The sequence below is a fragment of the Nerophis ophidion genome, linkage group LG12 (assembly GCF_033978795.1).
Source record: "Nerophis ophidion isolate RoL-2023_Sa linkage group LG12, RoL_Noph_v1.0, whole genome shotgun sequence".
Lineage (NCBI taxonomy): Eukaryota > Metazoa > Chordata > Actinopteri > Syngnathiformes > Syngnathidae > Nerophis > Nerophis ophidion.
Window position 1 is genome coordinate 38,387,428 of NC_084622.1, and position 21,951 is coordinate 38,409,378.

At 41.0% G+C, this 21,951-nt stretch overlaps 1 protein-coding gene across 5 annotated transcripts in view; it reads right to left on the reverse strand.

Annotated features, from left to right (window-relative positions):
- Window positions 1-8,445: 8,445 nt before the first annotated feature.
- banp (BTG3 associated nuclear protein) overlaps window positions 8,446-21,951 on the reverse strand; it is a 91,004-nt gene continuing 77,498 nt past the window's right edge. For all 5 annotated transcript variants that reach the window (XM_061917530.1, XM_061917531.1, XM_061917529.1 and 2 more), the window contains 2 exons: window positions 21,683-21,823; window positions 8,446-9,312 (listed from right to left, as the gene is read on the reverse strand). In XM_061917530.1, the coding sequence (XP_061773514.1) occupies window positions 9,208-9,312; window positions 21,683-21,823 (246 nt within the window). In that variant the 3' untranslated portion in view covers window positions 8,446-9,207. The remainder of the gene's footprint in view (window positions 9,313-21,682; window positions 21,824-21,951) is intronic.

The window sequence follows — 21,951 nt, forward strand, 5'->3', positions numbered from 1 at the left end:
GAAGGAACCCAGGCGTTCACGGGGAAGACATGCAAACTCCACACAGAAAGATCCCCAGCCCGGGATTGAACCCAGGACTACTCAGGACCCTCGAAATGGGAGGCAGACACACTAACCCCTCTTTCACCGTGCTGCCCGGATTAAAAAAATGTGAATGTAAAATAATGCGCATGCATGACAAAGTAGAAAAAATTACCGGTATTTGTGTAAAAATGTATTTATGTCTGAAAAAAAAAATGTATCCTGCAAATCAAGAATGTGACAACCAGAGGTAGTGAACCAAGAGTTACTACTGTTTAATAAACACGGCAACACAAACACAATCTTCATAACGTTGAGGAACAATCATGTCTTGCAGAGCGAAGTGTGTATGCTCATAGTACTTTTGAGTTATGGGATTGCACGACCCGCTCCAACTGAAACACTGCAACTCTGCTGTAATCCTTCTCTCTCTCGCTACACACATAAATCAGCTCCATTCTGGCTTGCTCAGCAGTTTATGATTGTTGTGTCCAGTGATTTTTATGCATCCCAAGATAATGCCTCCTTCAGAGTCTGATGGCAGGTGAGTATGAGTGGAGGCTGCTAACATGCTGCTTGTAGCACACACTAAATCAGACCACAGCTGAGAAGGAAAACACGACAACGGTGCACTTGGAACTGGGGATGGACTTTCAGTGGCATTTGACAGCCATAACTACTTTCTCCAAGAGTCCGTGGGAATTTTTTTTGTATTCATCCAGAAGAACATTTACGAGGTCAGAGGGCCATGTTCGCAATCTGTGTTCTTTAGTTTACCCCAAACAGGTTTGATGGGGTTCAAGCAAGGCAATTATTTGTGCATTGTTGCACGGCCACGCTCCCACAAACTCTTCCCATAAAATGCAACCATAGAATTCTTTATTTGTCTTTATAGGTTTATTTGTTTCAGAAAAGCTTAAAAAGTAGCATTAAGGAATATTATGTGGTAGGTTGTGAAATTCCACCTTTAGTATGAGAAAATCAGTTGGTAGAAGCAGAGATGATCTTAATCAATCATCAATCAATCAATCAATGTTTACTTATATAGCCCTAAATCACTAGTGTCTCAAAGGGCTGCACAAACCACCACGACATCCTCGGTAGGCCCACATAAGGGCAAGGAAAACTCACACCCAGTGGGACATCGGTGACAATAATGACCCAGTGGGACGTCGGTGACAATGATGACTATGAGAACCTTGGAGAGGAGGAAAGCAATGGATGTCGAGCGGGTCTAACATGATACTGTGAAAGTTCAATCCACAATGGATCCAACACAGTCGCGAGAGTCCAGTCCAAAGCGGATCCAACACAGCAGCGAGAGTCCCGTTCACAGCGGAGCCAGCAGGAAACCATCCCAAGCGGAGGCGGATCAGCAGCGCAGAGATGTCCCCAGCCGATACACAGGCAAGCAGTACATGGCCACCGGATCGGACCGGACCCCCTCCACAAGATGCGTGGGTTCATTTATTATTTGTGTGAGACCACAGCTATCAATTACAGTCTGGAGCGCTACGCACGGTGGGTCCGATGGGGTATTCATATGGATATTAAAGTCCCCCATTATGATTATATTATCGGCGTGTGTCACTAGATCAGCAACGAACTCTGAGAATTCATTGATAAAGTCCGAATAGGGCCCTGGGGGGCGGTAGATAACAGCCAGGTGTAGAGGCAGCGGTGTGACAGACTTCATAGTAAGCACCTCAAACGATTTATATTTATTATTTATGTTGGGACTAAGGTTAAAGTTTTCGTTGTATATTAGTGCGACCCCCCCACCCCTTTTAATCCTACTGCTTCTACGTATTTTGTATGTGTTAACATTTAAAATCCATCTATTTTCTTCCCCTTATCTTAGGTCAGGTCGTGGGGGCAGCAGCCTAAGCAAAGAAGCCCAGACTTCCCTCTCCCCAGCCAATTCATCCAGCTCTTCCTGGGGCATCCTGAGGCGTTCCCAGGCCAGCCAGGAGACATAGTCTTCCCAATGTGTCCTGGGTCTTCCCTGTAGCCTCCTACCAGTCGGACGTGCCCTAAACAACTCCCAAAGGAAACATTCGGGTGGCATCCTCACCAAATGCCGGAACCACCTCATCTGGCTCCTGTCGATGTGGAGGAGCCAGATGAGCACCTCCTGGATGGCAGAGCTTCTCACCCTATCTCTAAGGGAGAGCCCCGCCACCCGACGGAGGAAACTCATTTCGGCCGCTTGTACCCGTGATCTTATCCTTTGGGTCATAACCCAAAGCTCATGACCATAGGTGAGGATGGGAACGCAGATCGACCGGTAGATTGAGAGCTTTGCCTTCCGGCTCAGCTCCTTCTTCACCACAATGGATCGATACAGCGTCCGTACTATTGAAGACGCCGCACCGATCCGCCTGTCGATCTCACGATCCACTCTTCCCTCATTCGTGAACAAGACTCTGAGGTACTTGAACTCCTCCACACGGTGCAAGTCCTCCCCCATTACTTGCAAATGGCATTCCACCCTTTCCTGGGTGAGAACCATGGACTCGGACTTGGAGGTGCTGATTAGCATCCCAGTCGCTTCACACTCGGCTGCGAACCAATCCAGGGAGAGCTGAAGATCCTGGCCAGATGAAGCCATCAGGACCACATCATCTGCAAAAAGCAGAGACCTCATGCTGCAACCACCGAACCGGAACCCCTCAACACCCGGACTGCGCCTAGAAATTCTGTCCATAAAAGTTATGAACAGAATCGGTGACATAGGGCAACTTGGCGGAGTCCAACCCTCACTGGAAATGAGTCCCATTTAATGAGTCCGATTTAATGCCGGCAATGCGGACCAAGTTTTGACACTGATCATACAGGGAGCGGACCGCCACAATAAGACAGTCCGATACCCCATACTCTCTGAGCACACCCCACAGGACTTCACGGGGGACACGGTCGAATGCCTTCTTCAAGTCCACATAGCACATGTAGACTGGTTGGAAAAACTCCGATGCACCCTCAAGGACTCTGTCGAGAGTATAGAGCAGGGGTCGGGAACCTTTTTGGCTGAGAGAGCCATGAAAGACATATTTGAAAATGTATTTCCGTGAGACCCATATCATATTTTTTAACACTGAATACAACTAAATACAATTAAATTGTATTTAATTTTTTAAGTAAAACCAACATTTTTAGAGTATAATAAGTCTCTAATTCTTTTAACATTGTTATTTCTTGAACAGGTGCGGTAGAAAACGGATGGATGGATTAAAATGCATGAGAATGTTTTATATTTTGAACGTTATTTTTAACATCGTGATTACCAGCGGAATTATTCATTACTTATCGTGTTGAGTAATGTCAGCTAAGATTTATCTGAGAGCCAGACGCAGTCATCAAAAGAGCCACATCTGGCTCTAGAGCCATAGGTTCCCTAACCCTGGTATAGCGCTTGTCTACCGTTCCACGACCAGGATGAAAATCACACTGTTCCTCCTGAATCCGAGGTTTGACTATCCAGCGTAGCCTCCTTTTCACTACACTAGTATAGACCTTACCGGGAGGGCTGAGGAGTGTAATCCCAAGATTGCTGGTGAACATTATCACATAATTTATTCAGAAAATCTAAATAAGGACAAATAAAGATCAAATACTATTAACCTCAACATGCAAGTGTAAAAAATATATATATTGTATATTTTCAGTATGTGCCTGTTTTATTTTTTTAAACAAAGAAAACAATCTGAAGCTGTCTTTATTTTTAAGTTATCGTGCTGTAAATTTACCAGTCCGGCCCACTTGGGAGTAGATTTTTCTCCATCTAGCCCTTCGAGCTAAAATGAGTTTGACACCCCTGATTTAAACAAATTGCTGCCCAGAAAGAAATATGAAATGTGCAATTTGCAACTTTTGTCAATGAGCAAATATTAAACAGGAAAATAATCAATAAATCAATCAAAGTTTATTTACAGTGGGGCAAAATAGTATTTAGTCAGCCACCGATTGTGCAAGTTCTCCCACTTAAAATGATGACAGAGGTCTGTAATTTTCATCAGAGGTACACTTCAACTGTGAGAGACAGAATGTGAAAAAAAAATCCAGGAATTCACATTGTAGGAATTTTAAATAATTTATTTGTAAATTATGGTGGAAAATAAGTATTTGGTCAACTATTCAAAGCTCTCACTGATGGAAGGAGGTTTTGGCTCAAAATCTCACGATACATGGCCCCATTCATTCTTTCCTTAACACGGATCAATCGTCCTGTCCCCTTAGCAGAAAAACAGCTCCAAAGCATGATGTTTCCACCCCCATGGTTTACAGTAGGTATGGTGTTCTTGGGATGCAACTCAGTATTCTTCTTCCTCCAAACACGACAAGTTGAGTTTATACCAAAAAGTTCTATTTTGGTTTCATCTGACCACATGACATTCTCCCAATCCTCTGCTGTATCATCCATGTATCCATTTTGGTGTAAACTCAACTCGTCGTGTTTGGAGGAAGAAGAATACAGAGTTGCATCCCAAGAACACCATACCTACTGTGAAGCATGGGGGTGGAAACATCATGCTTTGGGGCTGTTTTTCTGCTAAGGGGACAGGACGATTGATCCGTGTTAAGGAAAGAATGAATGGGGCCATGTATCGTGAGATCTTGAGCTAAAACCTTCCATCAGTGAGAGCTTTGAATGGTTGACCAAATACTTATTTTCCACCATAATTTACAAATAAATTCTTAAAAATTCCTACAATGTGAATTCCTGGATTTTTTTTTCACATTCTGTCTCTCACAGTTGAAGTGTACCTATGATGAAAATTACAGACCTCTGTCATCATTTTAAGTGGGAGAACTTGCACAATCGGTGGCTGACTAAATACTTTTTTGCCGCACTGTATATACACCTTAATCACAATTGTCTCAAAGGGCTGCATAAGGCACGGCATCCTCGGTTCAGATCCCACATCAGGGCAACAAAATAACTCAACCCAATGGGATGAATAAAAACATTTACCTTATCTGGCGCTACAAGATCAAAATGATCCCACACGTTTTCCTTTTTCTTAGTTCTGTTCGGATCTAGAGAGAAAAAAAGCCATGTCAAACGCTGCACGCCACGCCTCCTCCTCCATTCACTACAAGCTGTCACTTGTGAGACGAAAGAGAGACTTCCTGAACACCGTTTAGCGCTGCAGTCCAATTACCCAGCAGCTGTATAGGTGACATGGTCGTTTTTCTTCAAATGACACACACATCCAGGTATTGAGGGAAACAGGATTAGAGTTGGAGGCAGCTTTAGCGGTGTGACCCCCAAGATGCAGCAGACAGGAGACAGAAACTAAAGACGCTGTCACAAGGAGAAGAGAAAAACACAAAGCTCACTCACAAAAAGAGATAAAAACAAAAGAAGGCGAGTGCAACTAATATATGCACAAGACACAAAACGTCTTTCTTGGAGATAAGTAGACACTACGGGAAGCATGAGGTGAAGCAGAGCACGAAGCAATAGGCTTAGGCATTAGGAATGTGAACCTGCACTGAAACAGGAGACTTAGACAAACTTTAATGATCCACAAGGGAAATTGTTCCACACAGTAGCTCAGTTACAATGATGGAAAGGACCATGCAGGTATAAATAGACTAAATATATCGATATAAAATATAACACATATACGTAATATTTCCATAATACATGTACAGTATATTATATATACTGATATATTATGTCTATATCATATTGACTGGCAACCAGAAACAGGTGTGTCCTGAATGACAATCAAGGACAGGTGTGTAATACAGCAGTCAGTGGATAGTGGAACAACACTAACCTATTCATTATTAACCACCTAAAATAGACGTATGCCGTCTTTAAGTTGAAGTGGAATGGTGATTTGTTTTTTGGTGACAAATAGTGGACACAATAATGTATTAACTTAAGGTCATGATGCAGTAAATTGAATAATCCCGACACGTGTTACCTCCTAATATGTTTCTCCCTTGGAGACCTTGTATGTGTAAGTAATATACAACTATAAATATTTGATACTTGTTTATATTAACAAATGTGGTGTTTTATACAGCAAAAGTACACTATTTTGCCAAAAGTAGTTGGCCACCCATCCAAATGATGACAATCAGGTGTCCTAATCACTTGGCCTGGCTACAGGTGTATAAAAAAATCAAGCACTTAGACTGTTTCTACAACATTTGGGAAAGAATGGGCCGCTCTCAGTGATTTCCAGCATGGAACTGTCATAGGAGGCCACCTCGCTCCCAAATATTCCAAAGGCAACTGTGGGCTTTATTATGAAAAAATGGAAAAGTTTGGGAACAACAGCAACTCGGCCACATAAACTGACAGAGAGGGGTCAGCGGATACTGAAGTTCATAGTGCAAAGAGGTCGCCGAGGTCGTCAGTTGCTACAGAGCTCCAAATCTCATGTGACCCTCCAATTAGCCCACGTACAGTACGCAGAGAGTTTCATGGAATGGGTTTCCACGGCCGAGCAGCTGCATCTAAGCCTTACATTACCAAGTCCAATAAAAATTGTCGGATGCAGTGGTGTAAAGCACGTCGCTACTGGACTCTAGAGCAGTGGAGACGTGTTCTCTGGAGAGATGAATCACGCTTTTCTATCTGGCAATCTGATGGGCGAGTCTGGGTTTGGAAGTTGCCAGGAGAACGGTACATTTCTGACTGCATTGTGCCCAGTGTGAAATTTGGTGGAGGACTAATTATGGTGTGGGGTTGTTTTAGAGGAGTTGGGCTTGGCCCCTTAGTTCCAGTGGAAGGAACTTTGAATGCTCCAGGATACCAAAACATTTTGGACAATTCCATGCTCCCAACTTTGTGGGAACAGTGTGGAGCGGGCCTCTTCGAACACAACTGTGCACCAGTGCATTAGGCCAGGTCCACAAAGACATGGATGACAGAGTTTGGTGTGAATTAACTTGACTTGCCTGCACAGAGTCCTGACCTGAACCTGATAAAACAACTTTGGGATGAATTAGAACGGAAACAGAGCCAGGCCTAACCTCACCAATGCGCTTTTGGAAGAATGGTCGAAAATTCCGAGAAACATACTCCGCAACATTGTGGACAGCCTTCGCAGAAGAGTTGAAGTTGTATTAGCTGCAAAAGTTGGACTGACATCATATTGAACCCTATAGGTTAGGAATGGGATGACACTTCAAGTTCATATGTGAGTCAAGGCAGGTGGCCAAATACTTTTGGCAATATATGTGACGCTTGCGTGCTTAGTTGTTGTGAAGCTGTTAGCTTCTAGTAGCCAATATAGATTATCATGTTTACCTTTTGTAAATGACTTCACTAAAATACAAAAAAAGACCAACATTATGTGCTTATTGGAGGACATAGTAATGTTAACTGGCTGTCATCCAACTTTGCAACAGTAAACAGGACTGCTTGTAACATAGCTTCTGAAATTATTCATATCTGACATTTTACATGCATTTTTTGCTGATAGGCAGTAAGGACATCCCTACTGAGTTTGAAAAAGTTCACTATGTATTGCATTTGGGAAGCCACCCTTTGGTGGGCCACGCCAAATGACTCAATTTGACCACTGTACCCACGTGGGCACTCCTATAACCTTTATTTGCAGACATTGTGATTGATTTCTAAAAAAGAATGTTCCCTGTTTATTAAACATAATCACTCCTTCTTAAACATAATTTGCTGCCATCAATGCTTTGGTTGTTTACCGCAAATTATCTTGACATTTTAAGAGAGTCCGTTGCTAAGAGCACCACTCCAACACCTGGATGGAACCCAGGGTTGTAAAAGTGAAGAGAAAAGCCTGCTCTGAGTGCTGGGAGGAGATACTTGAACCAAGCTATGTCAGGATTGTTTTCATAGGGATGGACCGACTAGTTGATCCTCTAAAACTCCCGACCGGCTTAGTGAATGACTTTAAAATGTGGGGTAATTGGGGTGTAACACTCAAAGAAGTGTAAGAGTATGAGTTAAGTGATGGAGCAGTTACATGGGAGATAAGAATGGACAAGATGAAGTGTAGGGAGGTCAGAGGCAGCATTAGCAGACAGAGAAAGAAAACAAGAGGAAGTAGTCAAGACTTAAGTATTGTTTTATCAAGTTCGCTTTGTCGCCTGCTTGTTTCTCTCATTCCAAAATACACCATTACATCAAATCGAGCATGGGAAAACATCCTCAAAACCATACACAGCATCACAATATCTCTTTCTCCACTCTTGGGTTCATCTTTGGAGAATCACGAGTACAACCCACAACACATTCTCAGTGTCTTGAAGAAATGTTCAAAAATGTACAATAACCATACAGTCACATTGTCATGATATCATTTACCAAAGAAATCAAATAAAGTTGTATTTTTGATTAACGCAGGGGAAAAGTCTGGTTACAGTTTTCCAACTTTAGTTTATGGAAATGAGTGAAAAGGGGAAACAAACAAAGTCAAAACACTCTTATGGCAACCATGTACATGGTTTATTCACAAGAAAGTATATTTACAAAGACAATATTAATATGAACATTTTCAGGTTTTCCTTGCTATTTTAAAACCAACTTGTACTACCAACTACAGGCACCACCTCTATTTTCATGATGTGGGTATTTCAAAATAAAAGCTCCCCTTGCATTTTGACAAGCAACAAATAAGATAAATCCAACAGAAACACAATGTGAAAACAGGGAGGGGTTTCACTGTCAGGAGATGAAATATGGAATAGATCACAGTGACAGAAGAACAAACTTATCGCAAGAGTAGCTGTTCTCACATCGTTCCAGGCTGCACCCCGGTGACCAAAATGTTGGTGAGAAACTGAACAGAGCACTGCTTGAGTGATGTGGGATTCAGGGGTTTAAAACCCCAAATGGGGGCCATGCTGCTTGATATTAAATAACACAAGTATGTACTCGTAAACAAGTGCGTATGTCAGTGCTATGCATGAGCAGCATCTGCCATGAACAGACAATAATCCCACTGTGCATTCAGGGGTGGGAGGGGTGAACACACCAGAAAAAGAACAGCTGATTTAAAAAAAATCATGGTCTACTTCTCTGTGAACATCTGCTTCGCACTCCGGAACTCTCTCGACCTTCATGATTTGTTGAAAGGCTTTCCGACTTCAATGTCTGTCAGTGGCTTTGCATGTGCGGACCTCTGACGCACCGTGGCGACGTCTATTTCGTAACATTTTGGAGAGCCCCCGGTCCGGGGGTCTCTCTCAGGTAGCCACGGAGGTGACTATTTGGACCACCTCACCGTTCTCTCCCTGGATGGTCTCTTTCACCTCCATGTCTGATTGTAGTGCAGGAGCCAGCTGAGCAGCCTGAAACACAAGAGAGACAGGAGAGTGAAGAGATGATGTGTGTGACAATGTCTGAAGGCTGAAATTTTACACGTCAGATATTGTGAATGCGAAAATTCCATGGGAACTCCAATAAGGACCATCTGTATCTACAGTGATTTATTCCCATTAGGTCACAACATTTCTGACAACAGTATCTAGTTAAGCCTTGAAATTGGCCTGATCTAGTAAGCGTGCGCAAACTCTAATTTGTATGTACTATTAGTGGGCTAGTTGTGTGTGATCTACTAAGACTTGATGTACAATTGATAACTGGTGCAGACCATCTTATTTAAATGAGGGTTTTGCGCACTCTACTTGCTCTCCAATCAGGACTGCACGGGGTTGAGAGGGTTTTGCCCGTCTCCCCCAAACCCAAAACAGCAACAATGCAAAATTAGCATCCATTTTAAAAATAATTTTGTTCATGATACATCTCCTCTGTTCCTTTAACTCAGTTATCAGCGCGCTCGCCTCTCACACCAGCGACCTGGGTTCGCGGCCCACTTGATTTTATTGCTTATGCAAATTAATATTTTATAGCAGTTTTTACATATAGGATATATGTTATAACAATGCATTTCCTAAATAAAAAACAAACAGCATTAAAAGACACAAAAACGCATCTATTTAATTTGTTTTAATCAGTCCTAAGTCCTCCAGCAGATATAAATGTATACAATGATATTGCTGAATAGACGATACGTTCAATATTTTTTTTATTTCCGCCTGTCCAAATGTTGACACAAACGTAGGATGGAGTCCATCATCTCTTTGCAGCGTGATCACCTCCTTTGTGTAACTGTGCCAGTTTGCACAGACTTTTCAGACATACTAAATAAAGATGCAAAATAGTGCCCACAGAGCAAATTCAGCCTTTTCAGATCACACTTTTAATGCTGAATGATTATATTTGCATCTTCTCCTCGCAACATTGTGGCTGTTCTGATAATCATTCCTAAATCCTGCATATTCATGAGGACATACACTTTAAGTGGATTGCACACCTTATTCTGCTCAAAGAGACAAAATCTTCTGCGCACAAGTTTAGTAGATCGGCTTTGGGTGTGCTATCAAGTTTGTATGTGTTTTAATACACACAAACGTTTAGAAGATCAGGCCCCATAGAGCGTAAATTTAGGAAGCTGTACAATATCAATAGAAGAAAAAAAAATTATGAATGGATAGAATCCAATTGGCCTTCCCTCATTGTTTTTCCACTCGTCCAATAGTTGGGAATAGGGCTTGGCGGTAGACCGGTGTTATGACGTAATGCCACACCAATGAGAAAATGCCGACATACCGATATACAGTCGTGGTCAAAAGTTTACATACACTTGTAAAGAACATAATGTCATGGCTGTCTTGAGTTTCCAATAATTTCTACATATTTAATTTTTTTGTGAAAGCGTGATTGTATCACATACTTGTTGGTCACAAAAAAATAATTAAGTTAGGTTATTTTATAAATGTATAACAGAACTTTCCTGCAGAAGGTTTAATCTTTGTCCATGTGATGTCAGATGTAACAACAAGTGAGTTTTTTGGCCACAATACCCAGCAATATGTTTGGACGGGGAAAAGGTGAGTCCTTTAATCCCAGGAGCACCATTCCTACTGTCAAGCATGGTGGTGGTAGTATTATGCTCTGGGCCTGTTTTGCTGCCAATGGAACTGGTCCTTTACAGAGAGTAAATGGGACAATGAAAAAGGAGGATTACCTCCAAATTCTTCAGGACAACCGGAAATCATCAGCCCGGAGGTTGGGTCTTGGGTGCGGTTGGGTGTTCCAACAGGACAATGACCCCAAACACAAGTCAAAAGTGGTAAAAGAATGGCTAAATAAGGATATAAGTAAGGTTTTAGAATGGCCTTCCCAAAGTCCTGAATTAAAGATTATATTAGATAGTACTTTATTTATTCCTTCAGGAAAATTAAAATGTGTGGACAATGCTGAAGAAACAAATCCACGGAAGAAAACCAACAAATTTAACTGAACTACACCAATTTTGTCAAAAGGAGTGGTCAAAAATTCAACCAGAAGCTTGTGGATGGCTACCATAAGTGCCTTTTTGCAGTGAAACTTGCCAAAAGACATGTAACCAAATATTAATATTGTTGTATGTATACTTTTGACCCAGCAGATTTGGTCACATTTTCAGTAAACCCATATTAAATTCATAAAAGAACCAAACAAGTATGTGCCACAATCACTCTATCACAAAAAAACAAGAGTTGTAGAAATTATTAGAAACTTAAGACAGCCATGACATTATGTTCTTTACAAGTGTTTGTAAACTTTTGACCACGACTGTATATCGTTATGTCGGCATTTTCTCATTGGTGTGGCATTACGTCATAACACCTGTCTACCGCCAAGCCCTATTCCCAACTATTGGACAAGTGCAGAGACAATGAGGGAAGGCCAATTGGATTCTATCCATTCATAATTTTTTTTTCTTCTATTAATCAGCACTAAATAACTTTTCAACTTTCATAAAATATTTTCATAACTTTTGGGATTACACATGGACTTACAACTAGTTGAAAGACACCCTTGTCATGGCGTGAAGGGGTCTGTATTGCTGTCACTTGCACTTAGCGACATTGAGGAGGGCGGCAGGACCATAACAAAAACAACCAAAGAAACAAAACGTTTTGCCTGAGGTGACAAAAAAAAAAAAGGGGGAGCCCCTTCCCCAAAAATGACAGTCAGAGATGAACATTGGCCTGCCTGGCTTTCACTTGCTGGCATGAGCTTAAAGTTGAAAAGAGATTTTCGGTCGATGCTGCCTTCGCTCTGTTCCTGCTAAACTAAAAAGTCAATGCTCAAATCAGCTATTGGAAATTTGTGTGGTAGCAATAAAGAGCTACCAGCTTGTGAGTTCACAGTTATACACTACTTGCTTAGAAAAAAAAACCTGTCCCGCCAGTCTTTCTTTGTTTCGGACCTGCATCCGCCCGATTTATTCTTGGTAGTAGCGCCATGTTTGTAGCGGAACGCAAAATCATTTGGTGACAGTATTTGCTATTTAACATCAGCACAACCATTAGAGACGAAATATTTATGCCAATATTGCAGTAGACATTATGTCAGTATAACACTATCTTCGACCCAACTCTCTCCTTTGAGTCACACATTAAATGCGTTACTAAAACGGCCTTCTTCCATCTCCGTAATATCGCTAAAATTCGCTCCATTTTGTCCACTAAAGACGCCGAGATCATTATCCATGCGTTCGTTACGTCTCGTCTCGATTACTGTAACGTATTATTTTCGGGTCTCCCCATGTCTAGCATTAAAAGATTACAGTTGGTACAAAATGCGGCTGCTAGACTTTTGACAAGAACAAGAAAGTTTGATCACATTACGCCTGTACTGGCTCACCTGCACTGGCTTCCTGTGCACTTAAGATGTGACTTGAAGGTTTTACTACTTACGTATAAAATACTACACGGTCTAGCTCCATCCTATCTTGCCGATTGTATTGTACCATATGTCCCGGCAAGAAATCTGGGTTCAAAAGACTCCGGCTTATTAGTGATTCTTAGAGCCCCAAAAAAGTCTGCGGGCTATAGAGCGTTTTCCGTTCGGGCTCCAGTACTCTGGAATGCCCTCCCGGTAACAGTTCGAGATGCTACCTCAGTAGAAGCATTTAAGTCTCACCTTAAAACTCATCTGTATACTCTAGCCTTTAAATAGACCTCCTTTTTCGACCAGTTGATCTGCCACTTCTTTTCTCTTTCCTATGTCCCCCTCTCCCTTGTGGAAGGGGTCCGGTCCGATGACTATGGATGAAGTACTGGCTGTCCAGAGTCGAGACCCAGGATGGACCGCTCGTCGGGACCCAGGATGGACCGCTCGCCTGTATCGGTTGGGGACATCTCTACGCTGCTGATCCGCCTCCGCTTGAGATGGTCTCCTGTGGACGGGACTCTCGCTGCTGTCTTAGATCCGCTTGAACTGAACTCTCGCGGCTGTGTTGGAGCCACTATGGATTGAACTTTCACAGTATCATGTTAGACCCGCTCGAAATCCATTGCTTTCAGTCCCCTAGAAGGGGGGGGGGGTCCTGAGGTCCTCTCCAAGGTTTCTCATAGTCAGCATTGTCACTGGCGTCCCACTGGATGTGAATTCTCCCTGCCCACTGGGTGTGAGTTTTCCTTGCCCTTTTGTGGGTTCTTCCGAGGATGTTGTAGTCGTAATGATTTGTGCAGTCCTTTGAGACATTTGTGATTTGGGGCTATATAAATAAACATTGATTGATTGATTGATTGACTATCTAGTCGTCGTGGGAAATGTGGTCTTCCTTCTGGCAAGACACTAACATTAAAACGTTCTTAAGTGGTGTTTTAATGTGTTGACGCGGAAGTTTCTCTGCTCATTCCTTCTGCGCTGGGTGCTGTGTCCCACCTCCTCCACACGTAGAGTGAGGCAGAGTAGGAGCCGCACTCACTTGACACAGACTCCAGTACGAAGAATGTGTGAAGCATACCTTTCAACTTTCCCATTTTTGGTGGGAAAACACGTATTTTGTCTCCTTTGCCGGCGTCTTGCAGATACCATTTTTTCCGCAGATTTTGCTTTCAAGGAAAAACAAATCCTCATCAGTATTGCCAGCGATTGGGTCCATTTGACTCAAGCCTCGGCAACACTCGGGGCAACATCCGATCATGACAGCAGCGTGGCGAATTACAATGTACGTCATTCTATAAAATGGACAACACAAGAGAGATGGATGCACTTTAAGGATGGAGAACGTTTTTTCCAAAATAGAAACTTTGTGTCAATAGAGATGATCCCAGTTGAAAGGGTAAAAAAAAAACAGATTTAAAAAGCTGCCATAAAAAATAAACCCCTTGTATGAGCTTCCTAGTCACAACTACTTTGCTCAAGAAGAACTGCCACAACACGTGTGCACAATCTGAAAGGGTGTTTAGCTGCAGTGGCAAGATTGTGAGCCTCCCAAAGTTGGCATCTTGGTGTTCTTTGCTTAAATGTTTAAGGCGAAAAAGGTTATTTTAAAAATGTTGAGCTAAAAAAAAATATATATGTTGTTAAAGGTAAATCATTTTCAATATGTGTGAAGTGAAGTGAATTATATTCATATAGCACTTTTTCTCCAGTGACTCAAATTGCTTTACATAGCGAAATCCAATATTTAAGTTACATTTAAACCAGTGTGGGTGGCACTGGGGGTAGGTGGGTAAAGTGTGTTGCCCAAGGACACAACGGCAGTGACTAGGAAGGCGGAAATGGGGATCAAACCTGGAACCCTCAAGTTGCTGGCACGGCCACTCTACCAACCGAGCTGCTGGTGTTTAAAATGTACTCTTTAACCAGGAGCTTTTTCTTATATTTTGTTTTTGCTATCAGCTGAGGATTTGAACATTGCTAAAGATTGATTTTATAGATTGAAGATTATACTTAACTATTCTTGTACTATTTTCAAGGCTTTTAAATATGTTTACGTGCATCTACCTTAGCATTAAACATAAACATTTCCAGAAAATTACTCATGTTAAGTATTTGATTAAATAAAACAACTCAAGACGATCTTATTGTATATCCATATTCTGCCAAAAGACATCGGGATACAGTATGAGTTTTGGTCCATATCGCCAAGCCCTAGTTGGGAACCCCTGATTTGCAACAGCTTTTTAAAGGAAAAACTGCACTTAAAAAAAAAACGGCCATTATCCACAATCCCTATGTGAGACAAGAACATTCTGTTTTTCACTAACAGTAAAGGTCATTGGAATTCACCTATTCTGCCTGTAAAGCCTCTAACAATGTTTTATATACATGGTGTAACCATGTATAAAAAGGCACTATCATGCTAACAAGTAATTTTTACAGCAATTTGCTCATTTTAAACGTTACTGTAGCCTCTTTCTTGGGGGTTTTAATATTACAGCGCACACAGCAACTAAGGCTACTTTCTGCGTCAACAACAACAACATAAAAAGTGCATTCCGTCTTTGCAACCACTAATGATTGCAGACTTTGTTATAGGCCAATGATAACTACTTTGGGACAAATGCTGATCCAAAACCTTATATTTTTGAAAAAAAACATGTACAGAGAATGAGCTACCTGAGTGGGCAAGAAGAGAGGGTGAAATGTGGGAGCAGACAGGTGCTGCATGACTTGGTGTAAATGTGGAGATGCCAAGGCATGCCAATAGAGATCAAGTGCTTCTGCTGCACTGATTGGCACACACCATTATAATGATTTGAAAAGGCTTTGTTTAGACACTGTTCCAAAAGAAGTAAAAAAATATTCAACCAAACGAGTATCTTGCTGAGTCTTCCTAGTGATAATGTCAGGTGTAAGTTGAAAGCCAGTATCCACTGCTTGAGTTGGTCCAGATTTTTTGTTGGTAGCGAATATCTCTGTAAAGTTGACTAACTTTACAGAGATATTGAATAACATGTCGTCTATCTAGAATACATAGAAAAGGGAAGGACATGTGTTCTTGTGTCACATACGAATTTGGCAAAATTACCCCCAATAGTGCAGTTTTCCTTTTAAAGCGATCTCAAAATTGGACTTTGGCAGAACAAGTTCCTGTCAAAATGTGTGCATTGGGTGGCATGGCGCAGCGGGTAGAGTGTCCGTGCCAGGGTTGCAGGTTTGCTCCCCACCTCTTACCATCCAAATCGCTGCCGTTGTGTCCTTGGGCAAGACACTTCACCCTTGCCCCCAGTGCCGCTCACACTGGTGAATGAATGATGAATAATGGTGGTCGGAGGGGCCGTAGGCGCAAACTGGCAGCCGTGCTTCTGTCAGTCTACCCCAAGAAAGCTGTGGCTACAAATGTAGTTTACCACCACCAGGTGTGACTGAATGATGGGTTCTCACTTCTCTGTGAAGCGCTGTGAGTCTCTAAAAAAGCACTATATAAATCTAGTACATTATTATTATTACTGTTAATTGCACTGCTAGTGTATAACATAACAGTTGCTCAGCTATGTCTCAGTTGTAAACCTACAGTATACAGTACATACCCCAACTACTGTAGGGAAGAAAATGAAAGATCCATCCATCCATTTCCTACCGCTTGTCCCTTTTAGTGTTGCGGGGGGTTGCTGGAGCCTATCTCTGCTGCATTCGGCCGGTAGGCAGTGTACACCCTGGACAACTCGCCACCTCATCGCAGGACCAACACATATAGACCGACAATATTCCCATTCACACGCTCGGGCCAATTTAGTGTTGCCAATCAACCTATCCCCAGGTGCATGTTTTTGGAGGTGGGAGGAAGCCGGAGTACCCGGAGGGAACACACGCAGTCACGGGTATTGTGAGGCAAATGCACTAACCCATTGTCCACCGTGCTGCCCACAAGGTAACTCATGTGTGAATAATATAAAATGATCACATTATTCAAGTGTATACACAGCATAATCATGCTATTTATTTTGACTGCTCTTGCTCCTTTACCTTAACCCAGTGCTTCTAAATTATTTTCTGTTAGCCCGCCACCTCTCGGCAGAAGAAAACATTTCTTCTGCGGTACTAACTGGAAAAAGGCACAACTGGTTTGGACTAAGCACCTCACAGTAATTAAACCAAAAATGTATTTTAAAAATAAACAAATAAGACGAAAAATTTATTTACCTTGCTGAGACTTTACCTAAGGCATTTATGAAATATCATTGTGGTTGTTTGTTTGGTTTTAAGAATAAACTTGAAGTATCCTTGGGATAAATAGTAACACAAATATAAACCCTGTTTCCATATGAGTTGGGAAATTGTGTTAGATGTAAATATAAACGGAATACAATGATTTGAAGATCATTTTCAACCCATATTCAGTTGAATATGCCATAAAGAAAACATATTTGATGTCCAAACTGATAAACACTTGTTTTTTTTGCAAATAATCATTAACTTTAGAATTTGATGCCAGTAACACGTGACAAAGAAGTTGGGAATGGTGGCAATAAATACTGATAAAGTTGAGAAATTCTCATCAAACACTTATTTAGAAAATCCCACAGGTGTGCAGGCTAATTGGGAACAGGTGGGTGCCATGATTGGGTATAAAAGCAACTTCCATGAAATGCTAAGTAATTCACAAAGAAGGATGGGGGAGGGTCACCAATTTGTAAGCAAATTGTCAAACAGTTTTAGAAAAACATTTCTCAACGAGCTACTGCAAGGAATTTAGGGATTTTACCAACTACGGTCCATAAAATCATCAAAAGGTTCAGAGAATCTGGAGAAATCACTGCACGTAAGCGATTGTATTACGGACCGTTGATCCCTCAGGCGGTACTGCATCAAAAACCGACATCGGTGTGTAAAGGATATCACCACATGGGTTCAGGAACACTTCATAAAACCACTGTCAGTAACTACAGTTGGTTGCTACATCTGTAAGTGCAAGTTAAAACTCTGCTATGCAAAGCAAAACCCACTTATCAACAACACCAAGGAACGCCGCTGGCTTCGCTGGGCCCGAGCTCATCTAAGATTGACTGATACAAAGTGGAAAAGTGTTCTGTGGTCTGACGAGTCCACATTTTAAATTATATTTGGAAACTGTGGACGTGGTGTCCTCCGGAACAAAGAGGAAAATAACCATCCGGATTGTGATAGGCGCGACGTTCAAAACCCAGCGTCTGTGATGGTATGGGGGTGTATTAGTGCCCAAGGCATGGGTAACTTACACATCTGTGAAGGCACCATTAATGCTCAAATGGTCCATACAGGTTTTGGAGCAACATATGTTGTCATCCAAGCAACGTTACAGTATCATGGATGCCCCTGCTTATTTCAGCAAGACAATGCCAAGCCACGTGTTACAACAGCGTGGTTTCGTAGTAAAAGAATGCGGGTACTTTCCTGGCCCGCCTGCAGTCCAGACCTGTCTCCCATTGAAAATGTGTGGCTCATTATGAAGCGTTAAATATGACAGCGGAGACCCCGGACTGTTGAACGACTAAAGCTCTACATAAAACAAGAATGGGAAAGAATTCCACTTTCAAAGCTTCAACAATTAGTTTCCTCACTTCCCAAACGTTTATTGTGTGTTGTTAAAAGAAAAGGTGATGCAAGACAGTGGTGAACATGCCCTTTCCCAACTACTTTGGCACGTGTTGCAGCCATGAAATTCTAAGTTAATTATTATTTCCCCCCCCAAAAAAAAGTTTATGAGTTTGAACATCAAATATCTTGTCTTTGTAGTGCATTCAGTTGAATATAGGTTGAAAAGGATTTGCAAATCATTGTACTCCGTTTATATTTACATCCAACACAATTTTCCAACTCATATGGAAAGGGGGTTTGTATGTACAAAATATACTTTCTGGACTTAAGGATTGAAATTGTGATATTTTATGTTGAAGTGTAATTTTAAAATCATTTCAGCCAACATATACGTGTCCAGTGTTTAAAGTAGTTTAAATAAATTTTAATAAATTGCATTAATTAAAAAGGCAACCAAATCAATGTTTATGATAGGCATGAATTTTACAGTTAATTTTATAGGAGATTTATACATGTTATTTCCAAATGGTGGAATAGCCTTATAACAATATATTTTACAACATTGTAAAGTTTGTTTGTTTAGTTGTTATAAATGATGGAGCGAGTAAAGATCCTGATGACTATCACGAATGACTCAGTGCCAGAAGATCCATCAAATACACCTGCAGTATTTCAAACCCCCCATTAATAAACTGAACACAGCTGCATCACAGCATCTCACATATTTTAAGCAATGCTATGAAGAAGGCCAAGTAACACTCATATGGATGGGTTTGGTTTTTTTTTCAATCCAGGATAGAAGGAGAACAATCCCCCTACTTTGAATTGAATTGTTGTTTTCAGAGACTGCGCTGATATGATTTAAAATAAATGAGCTTGAAGTAAGTTGCTGGTACAATGTAGTATCAGGCTTACACCTGTGCTGGGGGTAAACGTACATATTTTCTCCAGATTATCACCATCTCGAGGAGATTGTTTTGCATGGGAATTATTCAGAGGAGAAATTGAAAATGCAGAGATAAATAAATCTAAACGTGACAGTAATTTTTCAAAAACTTGTTTAAATGCTTCCATGTGTTTGGAAACAGATGAGAGTCTCTTAAATTGCACACTGTTCAGAGAAGAGATAAATACCAGCACTAACCTCTGGCTGAACTTTGAACTATAAATCAGCATGTTTACAGTCTTGGACATCAAAACCAAACTGTCATACCACACTCAGTACCACTTTGTTTCCGGTTTAGCCCATCACCCTTACTCATGTCTAAAACTTCATAGCACGGTGTCAGTTTTCGTCACACATTAAGTGCTGAAATGCTTTTTACTGTCATATTTCTGATGACAGGGATTTATTGGATGTACACTCTAAAGATGCTCTAGCTTCATTCAGTAGATACCCTGTATCTTCAAGTTTAAGGTGTATGTCTTCAAGCAAACAATGACACCCTGAAATATAGCTATACTTAAAAAGGATTCCCACATCGCTAACAAAACCTGATCAAAAGACACCGCATTGTTAACAAGTGGTTTATTTAAAAAATCAAGGCCCAGGAAACGCTGGCTGTTAACTTATCAAACATCTGACAGCTTGATGTTTGTCAGGTTTTGATTACCAGTACGACTAAGAAATCCATCCATCTGTTGGGAAAACAAACTGACTGTTTGATTTCTTGCTTTGTTGAACATTACAAAGCCGTTTTACCAATACAATGCATGTGGGGACAATCACAATAGGAAATTAACCATTGAAAATGTGTTTTATCTTTTCAAGACACTGACTGTAACAGTGTGTGACACATTTCACATGGTGGCGGCATTCATTAGGAATTTAAATACAGAAGAACGTTAGTCCATGCATTAGTTCATTTATAGTTGAAATGCAAAGCCCTGAACAATATCAGATGTTACCTCATGCAGTGCTTACGTGGACTAAGAAGAAAAAAAAACTTACTGTAAAGCCATGTCAAATCCAAAAAGTAAAATGTTAAGTATCAGAAAGAACTCATTTTGATGTAGTTCAGTTCTACATTGCTGCAAACTAGAAACCACAATAATAAACACTATGATGGATTAATACCTCTCACGCTTCGTCAATCAAATCTGATTATCATCTTTGTAAATACATTCCTTGAAGCTATATGTGGATGCGTGGCACATATGCTGAGCATTAATACCTCAATAGATTTGGCTGCAAGTCGGGTGAAAAATGTGGATAGAGGAATTTGTTATTATTTTAAAGTTTGAAATAAATTAACTGGATTGAACTGAACTTTTGTATTTCATCAGCTTCACAATCAATGTTGGGAACATTTATTTAAAAAAAGGTTTTTGTTATGGTTACTTTCAAAACAAGTAATTAATTAGTAGCATAATTGCTCATTCATAATAGTTATCTGTTACCCGGGAAAATGGTTACTTTTTAGGAAAAACCTTCAAATATCTGGTGTCTAGCTTTGAGATGTTTCATGACATTAATAGTTATCAACAATGGACAAATGCAAACACAATGCAATGGGACATAATGTGCACTTAACATGTACGTCCTTGCCTTTTAAATCAATAACAAGTCATGCATGCACTGATTGTTATATGTGCAAAGTTCAAAAGCCAGCATCTGTGATGGTATGGGGGTGTATTTGTGCCCAAGGCATTGGTAACTTACACATCTCAAACTCAACTCGTCGTGTTTGGAGGAAAAAAATACTGAGTTGCATCCCAAAAAACACCAAACCTACTGTGAAGCGTGGGGGTGGAAACATCATGCTTTGGGGCTGTTTTCCAGCTAATGGGACAGGACGATTGATCCGTGTTAAGAAAAGAATGAATGGGGCCATGCATCGTGAGATTTTGAGCCAAAACCTCCCTCCATCAGTGAGAGCTTTGAATGGTTGACCAAATACTTATTTTTCACCATAATTTAAAAAATAAATTCTTTAAAATTCCTACAACGTGAATTCCTGGATTTTTTTCACATGCTGTCTCACAGTTGAAGTGTACCTATAATGAAAATTACAGACCTCCGTCATCATTTTAAGTGGGAGAACTTGCACAATCGGTGGCTGACTAAATACTTTTTTGCCCCACTGTACCTTTTACACCACTGTATTTGTTGGTCATTATGGTGGTACTTGAAGAGGCAACGTTTGTCTTGGTGAAAACATTTTTTGATCCACTGTTCTACTTTATGCTGTAGTTTTTGTAGACAGAATGAAGATTGAATTGTGACTGATTTAGATGAGTTTACTCAGGTAGTTGGAATGTTATCCAGTGTTAGTGTGTTAGGGTTACTAAGCAACTGTTTACACTTGGTACAAGAGCCTGCGGGAGTTGGTGTCTGGTGCATTACTTTTTTACCTGTACTGCAGCTGTGTGATCTGTGACTGGGGCAAGTTGGACATATTGTACTTGGATATCAGGGGGAAGGGAGGTGCCTTCAATCGCTGTCGCCCCCGCTTCAGCTGATGCCACTGCTATGAGCTGAGCTCCCCGAAGTACCTACGAAAAATAGGAAGAAAGGGAGAGGGAAATGGGGAAAGAAAAGTTAACAATCGTCTCTAGCGTTTTTAATGTGCCTTTAACGTTATCATGAGCCATCTAGCTTTAATTTTGTCAGAAAAGGGTAA